The 16277-nt window shown below is 59.2% G+C and overlaps 5 protein-coding genes across 5 annotated transcripts; 4 read left to right on the forward strand and 1 right to left on the reverse strand.

Moving 5' to 3' along the window:
• Nucleotides 1-679: 679 nt before the first annotated feature.
• On the forward strand, nucleotides 680-1665 carry BXZ73DRAFT_53366 (uncharacterized protein; the record flags this gene model as incomplete). Its single annotated transcript, XM_048020989.1, has 3 exons — nucleotides 680-850; nucleotides 935-1090; nucleotides 1144-1665. The coding sequence occupies 3 exons, from the start codon at nucleotides 680-682 to the stop codon at nucleotides 1663-1665; spliced, it is 849 nt and encodes a 282-aa protein (XP_047873589.1).
• A 640-nt stretch (nucleotides 1666-2305) lies between these two features.
• BXZ73DRAFT_105534 (uncharacterized protein) lies at nucleotides 2306-4156 on the reverse strand (the record flags this gene model as incomplete). The annotated part of the gene is made up of 3 exons (XM_048016292.1): nucleotides 2306-3946; nucleotides 3999-4008; nucleotides 4065-4156. The coding sequence occupies 3 exons, from the start codon at nucleotides 4154-4156 to the stop codon at nucleotides 2306-2308; spliced, it is 1743 nt and encodes a 580-aa protein (XP_047873590.1).
• A 621-nt stretch (nucleotides 4157-4777) lies between these two features.
• On the forward strand, nucleotides 4778-9338 carry BXZ73DRAFT_92373 (P-loop containing nucleoside triphosphate hydrolase protein; the record flags this gene model as incomplete). The annotated part of the gene is made up of 17 exons (XM_048026344.1): nucleotides 4778-4928; nucleotides 4987-5171; nucleotides 5228-5582; nucleotides 5636-5925; nucleotides 5949-6158; nucleotides 6216-6573; nucleotides 6697-6888; nucleotides 6945-7102; nucleotides 7153-7225; nucleotides 7275-7406; nucleotides 7458-7519; nucleotides 7568-7778; nucleotides 7832-7987; nucleotides 8142-8808; nucleotides 8876-9000; nucleotides 9057-9146; nucleotides 9205-9338. The coding sequence occupies 17 exons, from the start codon at nucleotides 4778-4780 to the stop codon at nucleotides 9336-9338; spliced, it is 3549 nt and encodes a 1182-aa protein (XP_047873591.1).
• Nucleotides 9339-10328: 990 nt separating this feature from the next.
• Nucleotides 10329-10570, forward strand: BXZ73DRAFT_28900 (copper fist DNA binding domain-containing protein; the record flags this gene model as incomplete). Its single annotated transcript, XM_048017767.1, has 2 exons — nucleotides 10329-10360; nucleotides 10417-10570. Coding segments are annotated over 2 exons (186 nt in total), but the record flags the coding sequence as incomplete, so codon positions are not given.
• A 3387-nt stretch (nucleotides 10571-13957) lies between these two features.
• On the forward strand, nucleotides 13958-15027 carry BXZ73DRAFT_105537 (uncharacterized protein; the record flags this gene model as incomplete). The annotated part of the gene is made up of 9 exons (XM_048016293.1): nucleotides 13958-13964; nucleotides 14016-14031; nucleotides 14087-14135; nucleotides 14195-14241; nucleotides 14307-14569; nucleotides 14621-14689; nucleotides 14774-14793; nucleotides 14860-14920; nucleotides 14993-15027. 9 exons carry the CDS (start codon nucleotides 13958-13960, stop codon nucleotides 15025-15027), a joined length of 567 nt encoding a protein of 188 aa, XP_047873593.1.
• Between the last annotated feature and the right edge of the window lie 1250 nt (nucleotides 15028-16277).

The raw sequence follows: 16277 nt of genomic DNA on the forward strand, positions 1-16277 counted from the left end.
ATCTACATGCAGCCCCAGCGTGCATGGTCTACTGTGCGCGTACATCGTGTGCTTCGACTTTCAATTCATGGAATCCACACGCAAGTCTGTTCTTTCGGGTGCGCTACTCTCTTTAAAGTGTTGTGCCATATGATGAACGAATTGAGCGTATTTCTCGCACGCATATGGCACCCCTCTCATGTGTTGTGGCCGCGTTCTGTGGAGCATTCAAAGGCTTGAGCCATGTATAAGGTGGTATAACCTGTAAACAGCCACCCATATGAAAAGGACTATGGTGTAGTGGTGTAGATTACTAGCTACAACTGTGTAGGCCGTGGGTTCGACTCCCGCGCCTCCATTGTTTCGGGCGCTTGTAGCATTTACGGGCTCCCACGCAATGGGCGCTTATTCCGGGTGCATCTGGCCCTGCCGATAAGCTGTCACAACAGTTGTAACAGGGAAATCACTGCTGCTCAAAGATCTTCTACTAGCGCCCCAGGGGTGCGGCTGTTGCTTAGTCCTATTTGTGTTGTGATCAGACTGAGGCGGGCCGCCGCAAGTATCGCCTCCGCTGAGCGCTTGTCGACGTCTCACCACGCCTTGCATTTGCGGAAAGACGCAAATATCTCCTAAGTACACGGGCCTGGTTGTCCTCCTCTCTCTTTGTTTTTTCTTTCTCCCATTCTGCATCGTCGCCGTCATGCCCCTCATCACGGCCCCTTCAGTCCCTCTTGCACAGCTTCCCCCTGAGTATGCACTAGAGGACGACCGTCGCTCTGAAACCTCCAGTTCCACCGCTTTCACGACCGGCATCAACAGACGGGATAACTACACTGCATCGTATGTGGGGTTTGTTCGGTGCCAGAAATCAGTCACATAATTCCTGGCTGCGAAGACGAGACTGTGAGTCGCAGAGGGCCCCAACCGTTCTCAGTTCTAATGCTGCTCTCAATAGTGGCAAGGCCTCCGGCAACGGCTGTGGCTTCCCGCCACTGCCAGAGCATCAGCGAAGCACGACCCGAGGAATGGTTTCGTGATATGCCCAAACCACCACCACCAATTCAACTTCTACATGTTCTTTATCCGCTTCATACCCCACAGCGACATCACAGTGCGTTCGACCTCCTGATTGTAGTCGTATACCTCCCAAGCATTTCGAACCAGCGTGCTCGCTACGTGCTCATAAACCTCGGACAATTACAGGATCTTGACGAATTCCACGGCAAAGCTGTCGCCCTCGACCCTCAAGACGCCCTCGCCCCCTTCCCCTCGCTTTTTCTAATCCATGAAATGCGTGTTCGAGGGTTCAACCCGCTCAACACCACTATCCCGGACGTCCCGGAAGACATCGAATGGCAGCCCTGGATTCCCCGCGAAAATGTCTTGCGGACCGACGGCGGACAAGGTCACTTTGACCGCGACGGAGTGCTGGTGCGCGCGGACGACGGTCGCACGCGCGGGGCGTCCGGGCCGAGACATCCTCTCCCCAGTGTCGACAACTCGGTCGCCCAGATTCTGCGCGCGCAGCGCTTGATGCCGACGTGGCGCGCGTTCGTGATGGAGAACACGGTGCGGGATGGGACGGCGGAGGAAAACACCCAGAAGTTCATCGCTGCTGTCGGTGTCGAAGACTCACCGGTTGGGCAGGAGCAGGATGAACTGGATGGGCAGGATGATCGGGCGTGACGAACGGGTTTGTCGAGCAACCGGCATGTTCTCATGGACTTCGCGAACGGTTGTACGATCATGAGTCGTTGTTTTGTCCGCGTGTGCGCTGCCTATGTCTGTATCTTTCGGATACCGCAGCGTGAGTCTGTAAGCCAGCTCGCCTTCGGGGTGTCGACGAGGTTGCTCGATGCCCTGAATAAAAATTCGGTGCCGAAGATATCCCCGAGTTCCGCTACGCCGAAATAGCCTGTGGACGGAGTACTGTCACTGCTCAATCCACGTTCACGCTGCTCAAGACGCCCTCGCGAAGCTGGCGCAGTCCTTCCTCGTCGTTCCACCTTCCAACATGGCAAGCGACTCGCGCACCCCGTGACTGCGATCGGCGAAGGGGGATCCGGCACCTCTGTGAGCAGCCAAATAGTCTGTCCCACAGCGTCAGCGCGACCGTCAAGTGCGATGATATAGGCCTCCCACATCTACATGACATCTAGCTAAGGACGCGCGCATCCGACGCCGGCTGTACCGGGACTAGCGCAGTCTCTCTATCGTTATCTCCGTATGCCGTATTAAAATCGCTGTAAGTATCCAGGGTATGATCATCCTATCGCGCGCACGCAAAGCAGCAGCGACGTCGTAGCCCTCTATCGCAATCACCCGCTCACCACAGCGCACCCGGCCAGCTCTCGCACCTCCACTCCGCCGACTCCCCTCCGCGTATCTCCATCCTCGGCAGCTCCGCGACGCGCTCGTGTTGCACCGACACGAAGTGCTCGCGGAGGCGCGCGAGGTCCACGTCCGCCACTTGCACGAGCGGCGTCGTCTGCAGCACCAGACGCTCGAGGTACCGGTACGCGCCCGACGCGAGGTCGCGGAACATCGGGCCGAAGTCGAGCGCGGTGACGGCGGGCGACGGCGGGTGGGCGTCGCGCGGGTGGCCGTGCGCGATGCGGACGATCTTGAGGCGCGGGCAGGCGAACGTGCGGTCGTCCGCGCGGGGGAGGACGTGCAGGGACGGGGTCTCGAAGGGGAGAAGGGAGCGGTCGACGACGAGGACGACCTCCTCGACGCTCGGGGGGAACAGCGTGTGCGTGGAGGCGTACGGGGGCATGCCCGAGCGGGACCAGGGGTAGGAGGACTGTGTGTTCTCGAACCATACCTCGCGGATGGTGTTGAACCCGGGGGCGAGAGCGGGGTCGATGCAGTGGGAGTGCCACATCCAGGACGGGAGCCCACGGAGGTAGAGGGAACCGCCGTACGTCGCGAGGCGGCGCGTAAGAGCGGGGCCGGCGGTGGTGAGCGAGAGGGAGTGCTCGTACTGACAAAAGCGGCCCTCGCGGTCGGGGTGGAGGGCGAAGGAGAGGCGGGTGACATCGGGAGCGTCGGCGGGGAATAGGAAGGAACTGGTAAAAGAGGTATCGTTCCCGCTGAAGCCAATGACGTGGAACGAAGGACCATCGGCATGGCTGAGGAGGGTGACATAGAACTGAACGGTTGCGGCGTCGAAGCCATGGAGGGTGACTTGCTGTATGGCGGGAACCGCTATTCCGACAGTGCTCGGCAACTCCGCTGGTTGCTGTACACCCAGCGGGCCGCCCAGGGCGAGGTGGAGAAGAGAAGGGCATTGGGTGATAAACTCGACAACGCCAGCGTGAAGATCGTCGCGGGTGATGTCGTAGAGAGCGAGATGGGTCAACCACTCAAAGGTGCCGACGATTTGAAAGGGTGCGACGAGGAGGGAGAGGCGGCGTAGCTCAGGGAAATGCGCAGGCGAGAGACACAGATTCTTGCGAGTCTTCCTCCAACGCGGACTCGACACAAATCCGAGCGACAACGAGCGAAGGGCGGGGTGGGGGTAGGAGAGGAGTGTGTTGACATCTTGCAAGTGCGGATCATGAATCTCAGCCAGATGGAGCTCTTGAAGCGGCGACGTGATTGCGCTTAGCGTGCCCGGGGTATGGTTTGAGAACAACGAACGAACTCGGAGGGGTAGGCCGTTGGCGTTGCGATCAAGGAGTCTTGTGATTGAGAGCTTATCGCCGTTCACGTCTCGCCACAACAGTCGATGACTGAGAATCATCGCGCGTAGCTGATGGCACGTGTGGCTGAGAGGTAAGACGGAGCAGGAATCGCGTATGGACGACTTCAAGAGAAGTGGGTAGGTGCTCGGCTTCATGGGTATAGAAAACTCGACGATTTGATGAAGGACCTCCACGGGAAGTCTGAAGAGCGGCTGTGATGCGTTATGATTCCGACGGAGGGTGCATGAGATCTGTATGATGCTGGCATGGATGGCCCACATCTGGACGGGGTATCAGGCGAAGACCATATCACGCGGACATTCGTTGGCGTACCAAGTGGGCTCTTCGAGGCCAAATACATGAGAAGAGGGTACTGCGTACTGGTTAAGAAGTACTCACGGTAAGATATGGGACTCTGTCTCCACTTGAAGGAGGAGTGTCGTGACATGCTGCTGGAGGGATTCATAGGCAGCGAGGGCGATGGGGGACATGGAGGGACAAGGAGAAGGTGTCGAGCGGCTCGGCCAGCAAGGCTCGTATCGCTGGCGTCCCGATACATCGGACCGGCCCATAAGCAGAGCCGCGGGACGTTGACGGCAGGCGACGAGATGCGAGCAAATTGGTCGATAGCCTAGGTGGCGCGTTTCGAGGAGCCTCCGAGGCGAGACAGCCGCATTGTCGTGGCAGTTGTAAGACCGTGCCACATACAAGCCTGAGACCTAAGCGGCGGACGATGGAATGCAGACAGTCGTAGATTACTATATAGACATGTTACACAAGACGTACGGACTCTGTATGTGTCCCACCCGCAGCCTCGTCGCCAGGAGGCTGAACCCCACCCACCGACAGACAGACCGCGGACGGTGTTGCTCTGCGTCCCCGCGAGCGCCTGCATGTCCCTTGAGAGGATGAGCGGGAAGCAAGTGACTCTAAAGCGGAGACGGTGACATTGAAGGCCCAAAACTTCGCGCAGCCTCGGGCTATATACTGGCGCTTGCTTGCGTGTGTTTGCATTGTGGCTGAGGCGCGCCTAATGCCGCCCGTGTCGCGCGGACTTGGTCCACGGTGACCGGCTTGCTGCAACCCTCCTCCTTCCCTCCGCCTTTGCTGCAATGGCCTCTGCTGCCAACGATACGGATGACTTCACCCACCACATTGCCATAGAGCTCTCTCGAGCTCTCAACATCGTCAACCCGAACGACCTCCTCGCCAGGCGCGTTCAAGACATCGCCAAGACGAACACAATAGACAGCTTCATTTCTGGTGCGCATCCATGTATCTAGCGATTGTCTACGGTCTCTGATTCTCCTCCTTGTCGCAGCTGCGAGAACTTTTGGCAAGTTCAAAGATTCCTTCCTTGCCGAGCTGCATGCAGAGATCTTGTCGCACGAGAAGCAGGAGGCCACCGGAAAGCCAGCGCAGCCGGTTCAAGGCATCGTCGTCCATGACAGCGATGTTCTCGAGCCCGAGCCGGTTAGGCAGGGTGGTCTTATGCGTAAAGAGGTGGTAAGTGGCCCCGTCCGGCGGATAAACTATATAACCCATGCACGCCTGGCCGCTAGAAACATACCTTCCGCCAACCGGTCAAGCCACTTGCACCCCCAACCCCTCGATCTTCCGTACTCGGTCTTGACCGTCTTGCCCAAGAGAAGCGCGCCGCCGCCGCTGCAGCTGCTGCTGGGAATGAAGAAGGAAGTCGGAAGAGGGCTAGACTAGACGGGATGAGCCGGTCTTTAAAGGTACGCTCTGCGCAGGTTATCTCCCGCCACTTTCCAATACGAGCTCCTTCCACAGTTCCGTCTCTCCCGGCTTCTCGTTCGGCTCAACTACGACAACGTGGCGATGAAACACCATCCCATCCGGGAGGACTGTCGGATATTGCTCGTCAGAGGCTAGAAGAGCGACGACGGACCAGAGGTACGCCAGGAGTCCGTCTTCATTGCATTTCCATAGCCAACGAAGTGCGATAGAGGGTATCACGGCGAAGAACGAGCCTCGGAACGATGGACCTCGCGGTCTTGGTGACTTCCAGCGACGCCTCAATCGCGACCGACCATACGACAGACGCGACCGTGACCGCGACCGCAATCGGCGCGACTGGGATGCAACACCTCGCTCAGAACGTAGCCGACGCGGAGACGATGCGCCAAGTGTCCGTATTCCCAACGCATCTTGGGACGCCACTCCTCGTCGATCTGGATCTCCGGGGGCCAACGGGAGCGCGCGTAACCGGAGGTGGGACGCCCCGACCCGCGCCGTGGTGGTTCCCCTGGTTCGGACGAGGGCGACGGTGCGTTGGGTCTGGATGCCCGGGAGTGGGAAGAGGAGCAGACACGTCTGGATCGTGACTGGTACATGGGTGCGGAGGAGGGTAATGTTGTCGGCGACGAAGACTACAACCCCCTGGCGCAGTACGACGATCTGGCGGCGGTCAAGGAGGAGCAGATGGCGAAGAAGCAGGTCAAGAAAATCTCGGCGCGTCAGGCTCAATACGTACGCCTAATTTCATTCGCCCACACTTGACTCTATGTTGACCTTGAGGCTCCTCAGAATGCCGACAACGATCTTTGGGAGGCGAACCGAATGGTGACTTCCGGAGTCGCTACGCGGAAGGAGATCGACCTCGACTTCGAGGACGAATCCGAGTCAACAGTCCACGTCATGGTGCACGACCTCAAGCCCCCTTTCCTCGACGGACGGACCGTCTTCACCAAGCAACTAGAACCCATCAACCCTGTGCGCGATCCCACCAGCGATATGGCTATCTTCTCGCGGAAGGGCAGTGCACTAGTCAAGGAGAAGCGCGAACAGGCGGAACGTGCCAAAGCAGCTGCGAAGCTGGCCGCCCTTGGGGGCACGCAGCTCGGGAACATCATGGGTGTGAAGGACGAGGAAGGCGACGCCGAAGGTAAGCACTGCGCCTTTACGCTTATGTGGCATCTCGATTGGACATTCACGCAGTCTTTGTTTCTCCTTGGCCGCCTCGGATCACACCCGCTGTCATCTTCGTATGTCGCGGTCGAATCAACAGCTGAAGGGGAAGCGAAGGCAAAGCAAGAGAAGGAGGAAGACTACAAGGGCGACTCGAAGTTTGCGTCTCACTTGAAAACCACGACCGGAGTCAGTGCTTTTGCGCGTACGAGGACACTCAAGGAGCAACGAGAGTACCTGCCCGCGTTTGCGTGCCGAGAAGAGCTGATGAAGGTCATCCGGGAGAACCAAGGTACGTCTCTTATGCCTCTCACCCCAAGGAGCCTCCACATATCCATATCTTTCCAGTGATCGTCGTCGTCGGAGAGACTGGTTCGGGGAAGACCACCCAGCTCGCTCAGTTCTTGTACGAGGACGGGTACTGTTCATATGGCATCATCGGCTGTACGCAACCTCGCCGTGTTGCGGCCATGTCCGTCGCGAAGCGTGTTAGCGAGGAGATGGAGGTATGCGTCAGTCAGTACACTGTCGGCAGCAACTGACTCCCCTCCTTCAGTGCAAACTTGGCTCTACCGTCGGATACGCCATCCGTTTCGAGGATTGCACGACCCCCGAGACAAAGATCAAGTGTTAGTCCATCCTCATTCTGTGTTGCTCTTATCTAACGTCGATGATCAGATATGACGGACGGTGTTCTCCTTCGTGAATCGTTGAACGAGGGCGACTTGGATCGGTACAGCGTCATCATCCTCGATGAAGCGCACGAACGGTCCCTCAGTACCGACGTTCTAATGGGTTTGCTACGGAAGAGTACGTAGGCACTAGTATCTTCGTCCTATCAACGCTGACCTTGTCTCCCAGTTCTCTCACGTAGACGTGACCTAAAGCTCATCGTCACATCGGCAACGATGAACGCTGAGAAGGTAACTTGATCGACCTTGTTTTGAGGATCCTAGCTCACATGTTCATAGTTCTCCTCGTTCTACGGAAACGCTCCGACTTTCACCATTCCCGGTCGTACTTTCCCAGTCGAAACCTTCCACTCAAAGTCACCATGTGAGGACTACGTCGACAGTGCGGTCAAGCAAGTGCTGCAGATCCATTTGTCGCTTCCTCCAGGCGACATCCTGGTGTTCATGACGGGTCAAGAGGACATCGAGATCACTTGCCAGGTCGTTCAAGGTAGCGTCCTGTCTTTATCCCTGCATGGGAGTCCACGCCTGACATCTTTTCAGAACGACTATCGCAGCTCGATGACCCCGCTCCCCTCGCCGTCCTCCCCATCTACTCTCAAATGCCGGCGGATCTGCAGGCAAAGATCTTCGAGCCAACGGCCGACGGCCGGCGAAAGGTCATCGTAGCCACCAACATCGCCGAGACGTCGCTAACAGGTGCGTATGTGCTAGTATCTAAGTAGTACCAAAGACTGACTGTATACTATAGTCGACGGTATCCTGTACGTCGTCGACGCCGGCTACTCAAAGCTCAAGGTCTACAACCCGAAAGTCGGTATGGACGCCCTCCAGATCACGCCGATCAGCCAAGCGAACGCCAACCAACGCACCGGTCGTGCTGGTCGTACGGGCTCCGGGTTCTGCTACCGGCTGTACACCGAGATGGCGTTCCGGAACGATATGTTCGAGAACAACATCCCGGAGATCCAGCGCACGAACCTGGCCAACACCGTCCTGCTCCTCAAGTCGCTCGGGGTCAAGAACCTGCTCGAGTTCGACTTCATGGACCCGCCACCGCAGGCGAACATGCTCAACTCGATGTACCAGCTCTGGGTGCTCGGCGCGCTCGACAACATCGGCGACCTCACGCCGAGCGGGCGGAAGATGAGCGAGTTCCCGATGGAGCCGAGCATGGCGAAGATGCTCATCCAGTCGGTGGAGTACAAGTGCTCGGCGGAGATGCTGACGATCGTGTCGATGCTCTCCGTCCCGAGCGTGTTCTACCGGCCGAAGGAGCGGATGGAGGAGGCGGACGCCGCGCGCGAGAAGTTCAACGTGCCCGAGAGCGACCACCTCACGCTCCTGAACGTGTTCAACCAGTGGAAGGCGCACGGCTGGCGCGACGAGTGGTGCCTCCGCCACTTCCTCCACCCGAAGCTGCTCCGCAAGGCGCGCGAGGTGCGCGCGCAGCTGGAGGACATCATGAAGTTCCAGAAGATGGAGCTCATCTCGGCCGGCACGGACTTCGATGTTATTAGGTGCGTGCCGCTTTCGCTCTGGTGCGCGGGCACAGGAACGATCGGCTGACGGCGTGGGGCGTGGCAGGAAAGCGATCACGGCGGGATACTTCCATCAAGCGGCGCGCGTGAAGGGTATCGGAGAGTTCGTGAACATACGCACGGGCCTGCCGACTCACCTCCACCCGACCAGTGCGCTGTATGGTTTAGGATGTGGGTCATCTCGGGCCTCGGGCGCTAGTGTTACGGCTGACCGTTCGCGCTCACAGACACGCCGACGTACGTCGTCTACCATGAACTGATCCTCACCTCGAAGGAGTACATGACCCAGGTCACCGCCGTCGATGCGTATTGGCTGGGTGCGTGATTCGGACTCTCTCCGATCGGGTGAAGGCTCACGTTCGCCCCTCCTCGTAGCTGAGCTCGGGTCCGTCTTCTACTCCGTCAAGGAGAAGAATTTCGACGAGCGCGGCAACCGCCGCCACGCGGACCGCGAGTTCTCGAAGAAGGCCGAGCTCGAGACCGAGATGGCGCGCCAGCGCGAGGAGTGAGTCTCGCCTTCACCCCTTCCCCCGTTCCCCATGGCAATTTTGCCTCGCGCGCGATTTTAGCTGCGGCGATCAGGTGGCTGACTGGTCCGCGTGCCACAGGAGCACGAAAAAGGCGCAGGAGGAGGCGCTCGCGGTCAAGACCGGTGGCGGGAGCTCGAAGATCATCGTCCCCGGTACCCCAAGACACTCTGGCGTCGGTGCGGGCGCGAGGGTGGGGGCGACGCCGAGGCGGAGAGGTGGGATCTGAGGCGGACACGGTCGCACCTGAACGTGTATGCAATGTGCGTAGATGTATGACTCTGAGGAAGGGGTTGTGATCTTCCTTGAAGGAATGGTGTGCGTGATAGACCCCATGCGTTCCGTCCATTTCGCATGGAGCGGGGGAAATGCGATTGGAAGCAAGAGGGTGCGTGACAGTCCGACTGCACGGGTCCCCCAAGCGTGACAAGACCCCCACGGTCGTCAGATGTTTTGCAAGATGGGTGTTGCACTGAATGCATCCTCCCTGATAAACAAACTGTACTTTCACAGTATAGATGAAAGTACTTAAGTTCCTACTTATGTGCGGCTTTGGCAGCAGCCGAGTTGCACAAACTCGTGCTCGGATTGATGAATGTGACGGGCGGGTGACGGAATGTTACATCAGGCAGTTGTCACATGACGGACGGCTCCGACGGCATATAGCACGCTCTCTGTCTACCGCATGTCCCCCGACTCTGCCCTCCCCACGTCTCATTGTCCGCACTTAGCTCTGTGGGTTCTACCTCGCCCGTTCGCCCGAGTTTCAACGCCCCCGCGAACCGAGCCCGGAGGCCTCGAATGCCATCAAACCGCGTCCACGGCTCACAGTGACGTCGCAGAGCCGCAGATCCAACGCTTCGTGAATCTTCTGCATCCCGGGAGTAGTCGCGAGTGCATATAGTCTATCTGGGGCCCATGGTGCGTGGCCTGCCTCCGTAGATCTTCCTAGCGCTCATCTTGGAGCCATGGCAGGTCCTGGTCAACGATAAGAAGTTTGCCTGGTATGTCTGCCTGTCCCTTTTTCCGGCGGAACAAGTGCCCTCATCGCCCGGGGCAGCGAGTCGTGCATCAAGGGCCACCGCTCGTCTGGCTGCCAGCATACCGAGCGGCCGCTCTTCGAGGTGAAGAAGAAGGGCCGGCCAGTGTCGCAATGCACCAACTGCCGCGAGCTGCGGAAAACGAAGCGGATGCACAATAAGTGTAATTGCGCCTCGTCCTCCACCGCCGAGCAGTCGGCGCAGGCGGCAGGCGTGCCGGACCCCGCGGCCCCCAAACCAAAAGGTGCGCCGTACGGCATCGCCCCAGCGCTCGCGCCCCGACTGACGTCGGCGGCGGATCTGTCTACAGCCAGAAGGTTCAAACCCATCGCGCCCGCTCTACCAAACGGCCTGAAGGACATCGTTTCTCCCATTACAGAGTCCGTTCCTCGGCCGGACGTCGGCGTGCACCTGTGCCGCTGCGGAGGCAAGGACGCTTCGATCTGCACGTGTGGCCACGAGCGCGGCTCCTCCGGCACGGAGAACATGCCCAGCGGTCTCGATGCCCTTGCGCAGGCGGCGATGTTCTGCTGTGGAGGTGGAGGGAGGACTCCCGCGGACATCGCCCCGGAACCCGCGCAGATCGGCACCAACACGGACGATGCGAATCGCAAACACGCCCGCAGCTGCTGCTCGAGTGCCAACAACTCCCGGCCACCGTCCCCGAAACCCAAGCGGACGAAGCGGACGGCGACCGCCTACGCGCTCTCGTACGAAAACGCAGCGCTCTCCGCAGGTCCGTCCTCGCCGCACAACCACCCCGCCGTCCCCCCGCCGGTGTTCCCCCCCGTGCCGTCGTACCATCCCACAACCTCGAGCGACTCGTGCTGCTGCGGGACCCAGTGCTCGTGCCCCGGCTGCTCCGTCCACCGCGGGACGGAGCACGCATCGCCTCACCACAAGGACTGCACCGAGGGCGAGTGCACGACCTGCGTCGACCGCGACGGCGGGATCGCCCTCCCCGCGCACGCGCTCGCCTACAGCCAGGGCACCGCCTTCGCCGCCCCACCCCCGCTCTCTTCGTCGCGTTCCGCCCCCGCGTCCACCTCCGCGGCGGTCCCTGGACTCGCGTCCCCAGCCCTCCGCGCGCGACGCCCGAGCGTCTCGTTCATCGACGCGTTCTTCGCGACCGCCGCCGCGCTCCCCGCGCCGCCGCAGGGGCGCCGTGCGGGGCTCGACCCGACGGACGTGCGCGTGTACCCGCGCGGGGTGCTCGCGGGCGGCGCGGAGACGCGCTCGCTGTTCGGCCTCGTCGAGGTCCCGAAGCTGCGGTGCAACTGTCCGGGCGGGTGCGGGTGCCCCGAGGGTCGGTGCGAGTGTGGAGATGGGTGCGGGGGGTGCGCTCCTGCGCGGGAGGGTGACGAGAGGGAAGGGGAGGCAGAGGAGGAGCGCTCGCGAGTCGGCAAGGACGTCGAGGTGTGCGGGGAGGCGGATGTGGTGACGGGGGTTGATGAGGTGAGACGGGGCGGGTGTTGTGGATGACCAGGGCGCGCGCGTTGGTGCGTGAGGTTCTCGGCTTATGATCTTTCTTGGGTTGTTGTGTGTATGATAATGTTATGCGTGTGTCTGTCATCTTGCCCATATGTCGAACGATTTTGTTCTGTCAGGCAAAAGCGCACACGACCGGTGAAACGGGCCGCTTTGGCGCCAAGGAAATTTGTGTTGCCATCAGCCGGCCTTGGACTTGGAGTCTGTTCTTACTTGTCTCGCGCAGTCCGCCATCTCCTTTCACTCGAGACTGTACTTCTTCTTGGGTTTTATCGAAGACGAAGACACAGCTACCACCGGTTGAAGCCCCACCATCGGGTGCTTACTTTCAATCTGTAAGCTAGCTTCTCATTCTGCTGTACTGGGGCTGTTTCTCACTGTCGAACAGACAGTTCTCCCCCGGCATCGCTACACCGGGACCACTCAAACCGTGTCTCTCATCTCTGGCCTCAGGCGACGTCAGAACTGCATTCAAAGTGCACGAATTCTGCTATGGTGCGCCTACAAGGGCAGACGTTTCCGGCGTTTTGCGTTACATATGTCATGCCCGGTGTGCGAAGGCGCGCACTTAGGTAAGTATATGCGCACCGTTTCAATCCTCTCTTCGATCTCGACAGATCGCAGGGCTGGCAAAGCGGTGCCTTTGACGCGCGCAGCGTTGTCAGCCCCGCACGACGGATCTGCGGGAAGTTCGCTGCTGTCGATATTGCCCCCGAGCATCGTCATGTCAGTGATGATATGCGTCTTCTCGTTCTCGTACGCCCTTTGCGCGCCATGTGTTGGACTTGTCTACAAGCTCACGGTGATGGTTACCTCTCCGCACATATCACAGAACGGAGCTTGATACGGCCGACTTAAGTTCCAGAGAACTATCGTCCGGGCCTCGCGCGACTGAACTTTACGTTAGTACACACCGCCCTCGCACGCTATATATACTCCCCAGGCAGTGGAACTCGAGGGATTTCCCCTTCCTCCGACCCCTCTGGCATCCCCTTACACCATGGACTTGAGCGAGATCATCGCTGACTTCGATGCACTGTAGGTCGTTGTCACTCGCTTGGCGCACGCTTACAAACTCACCTGCGCAGTTATACGCAGAACAAGGCGCTTGTGAGCGTTTCCGGTACGATTGAACCCTTGTTCGGGAGAAAGGCGCGCTGTCTCAGAGCTCAATAGCGTTGGTGTTGTTTGAACACGTTATCACGCTGGGCCCAGAATTTTCATTGTTCTGGACGCTGCCGATCTCGACGTCAACGCTCCTTTTCTTCTTCAACCGCTACCTGCTGTTGGTGAACACCCTCCTCTCACTAGTGGCGTTCAATCCTTCCATTTCTTTATCGGTGAGTTCTTTGGCCTGATCTCTACAGGTCCAGTAACCTCAACTGTGTGTGTGCTTTAGGGGTGAGTTCTTTCTCGTCGTAAATCTCTCACGGACCACATGCTCACTTTTCGACTAGTTGCACTAAGACAGCACGCGCAACACATGTGCTGACCTACTCGGCTTACATTCCCTGGGCAGGTGACCGTCATGTCACGTGTTCCATGGTCATTTCTAACAACCTCATTACGTTCACAGTGTTTGCCGCCATGCGAATGCTCGTTCTGAGCGGCAGTCATTTCTTATCCCTTATCGTTCTGCTCCTCTCTCTTGTGCCCTTCGGTATCAATGTGGTGAGCCACGCGCTCTTGTGCTGTGGGAGGAGCAGACCGTTCACATTTTCGGCCGCGACTCCACAGGCTCAATTCCGCTTCGGCATCAAAGGATTCGTCGATACAATCCTAGGTTGCCTGGAAGACGACGGAGTGCCGTCGGAGAACACCGTGATTGCGTAAGAGCCTCCCACTGCGTGCAAGAGTGCCGCGCTGAGATTATGTCCGCAGCCGTTCGTTCTAACACCGCGATCAGTCGAATACCGCTAATCGCAGTTCTTGCCCCAGTCATCGTAGCAGCCCGAGGATCACTCATGGTGGCTGACTTGCTGGTCATGGCTGCGACGTGGAGGCGGCTTATTTCACAGAGTTCGATCAAGAAGATGCTCAGGGACAAGACAGTCTCTTCCATCCTTCTCTTTGATGGCAAGTGCAGAACTGTTTTAGAGAAAACCTTGGCAGCTGATGCGCTCTTTCCCAGGCGTCCAGTACTTCCTGTGCGTCTCGCGCCAGTCTTGTATCTTCCTGGAGTACTTAACATGGTGAGATCAGGGTGCTCAGCATCTTGAACGCTTTGCAACTTGTGCTTTCCTTCACCTCCGTAAGCGTGTGCTCCCGCATGGTCCCTCGTCCTCGTAGTCACGTTCACTCATCCATCAGATCTTCTTCGATGGCGACAGCAGCGCTGTCACGCTCATTTGCCAACCGTGAGCTCTGCGTTGCGATGCGCGAACCCCGCTCTGACTCGAACGACGATCGCCTCCCGCCCTAGACTCACTGCGATCCTCGTCTCTCGCTTCCTGCTGGACCTCCAGAACTGCCAGAAGAGGCGCACGAAGCTCGGTGGGACGGCGGCTCTCGGTTCGACTTCTTCGACGAACGACATGAGTTCGACACGCGGGTCGCTGAGCTTCGCCAGGTTCGTTGGGTCCATCGGCGAATCGCTGGAGGAGTCGGAGAGCCACAGCGGGGGGCGCACGAGCCACGCGGAGGACACCGAACTGCGTTCGTTCGGCAGCTCTGATGCGGAGGGCGGTTGGTGAGATGTAGTAGCGCATCGCGGACGGCATTCTGAATTCATCATAGCCTTCGACGGCCACTTCATCCTCTTTCGGCGGCGCGTCTGCTCGACAGTGCAGCACACACGCGATTGCCGTGCGTCTGCACTTGTGGCGCGAATAATTCCTTGGTTGATATCGGTCATATGGTCATGCTGACGACTTGGCGAGACTGCGACAGCTGTAGGCTCGGTCACCGGGGTGAGAACCTACCTTTGTTGAAGTACGTGGATGCGAGCGTTCTCACCGACGTTTCTACTTCTACAGGGCAGATTGTACTCCGGTCGACGACCTTCTCGACTGAGCCGCACGCGGCACGAAAGCGCCGGTGCGTTGTTTGTATTCCTGTGCGAAGCATCTTCTGACACACCTCCTATTTTATATAATCTCCAGCGCACAGTTCAGGAGCTCAGTTGGCCTGGAGCTGGGTCCTGATGGACGATATCCTTGAGCTTCACGACGCTAGCCTTGATGCCGTCGTCTCCTCCAAGGAGCGCGGGGAGCACAGATTGTGGAGAGTTGTTAGAAACGAAATGCGATCGCGCTGGGTACGTCTTCGCGCCCTCCGACCGTCATCCTCGGACCTCGAGCGAGCGGCTCCTTTCTTGGCGATGCGTGGTGTGGTGTAGCAAGTGCCAGTGCTTCATCCCCACACGGTGCCGTCAAGGTACAAAGTACGTGCATCAGCGATCAAGGGCGGACGGCGAGCCGGGGGTCGGACGCGCAGGGTGCCGTGGGCCAGACGGCTGTGTGCCACGCAGCCACGGTACTCAAGCCTTGCTCTCCCCGATATTACCTTACATAACAGCGCAGTCCGAGATTCTTGGTGCTGCGGCAAATGACGCGCGACGGAATCCCGCGGTCCACTACGGCGCTCGGGATTGCTGCTTGGTGTCGCGAGGGGGACCCGTGCGAGGTGCTCAGAACTTTGGCATGCGGACGTTCGTGGCGGTGGAAGCCCATGACGATGGCAGGCCTTCCACCGAGACGAGACGCGTGCCCACGAGCAGGCCCGTCGTCGTGAGCGCCCTTGGCAAAGGTTTAGTATAGGTGTCGGAGAGCATGGCGATGCCAGTACGTGGTCAGCGCCGAGACGGACCCCTCGGCGTGAGGATTTCCCCTCCAGGTGAAAAGACGACTCCTCATATATGACTCCGCTGATCACCCGCCCCCTACCTAGACACCCCCGCGCGAGAAGACCCCCGCGCGAAGACGCCCCACGACCCGTGCGGACACGAACCCCGGGTGCACGGGTCATCTGAGTATGACCCACACCCTTACCTGTGGCAGCACGGGTGGCCCCCAGTGGTTGAACAAGACAGTGCTTAATCCATAACGGTGGGAATACCGCTAGGTCTATGTTTGAGCACGTGTACGGCCACTGTTATGTTCTCTGAGATCGCCGCCAAGCGCCCGCCGAGCAGCCCAATGTCGCCCTCGAATAGGTTACTGGCGGACAGACGTCATGGGCGCTTATCCACATCGGGGGTGTTCGTTAGGTTCCAGCCTCGTCGACTGAGCACGGCGCTGGGACAGCGTGGAGGCAGGCGGGACCGTGACGCCCGCCGGACACATGGGTTGGGCTGGCGCATCGCGCAGCGAAGAGTCTGCCGCGATTTGCTCCATGCGGTCCAGAAAGGGGTGGCGAACCGTGATTGGGGGCGCTACATTGGGACCAGTCCATT

Source organism: Epithele typhae (assembly GCF_022376455.1).
Source record: "Epithele typhae strain CBS 203.58 chromosome Unknown BXZ73scaffold_67, whole genome shotgun sequence".
In the NCBI taxonomy this organism is placed as follows: domain Eukaryota; kingdom Fungi; phylum Basidiomycota; class Agaricomycetes; order Polyporales; family Epitheliaceae; genus Epithele; species Epithele typhae.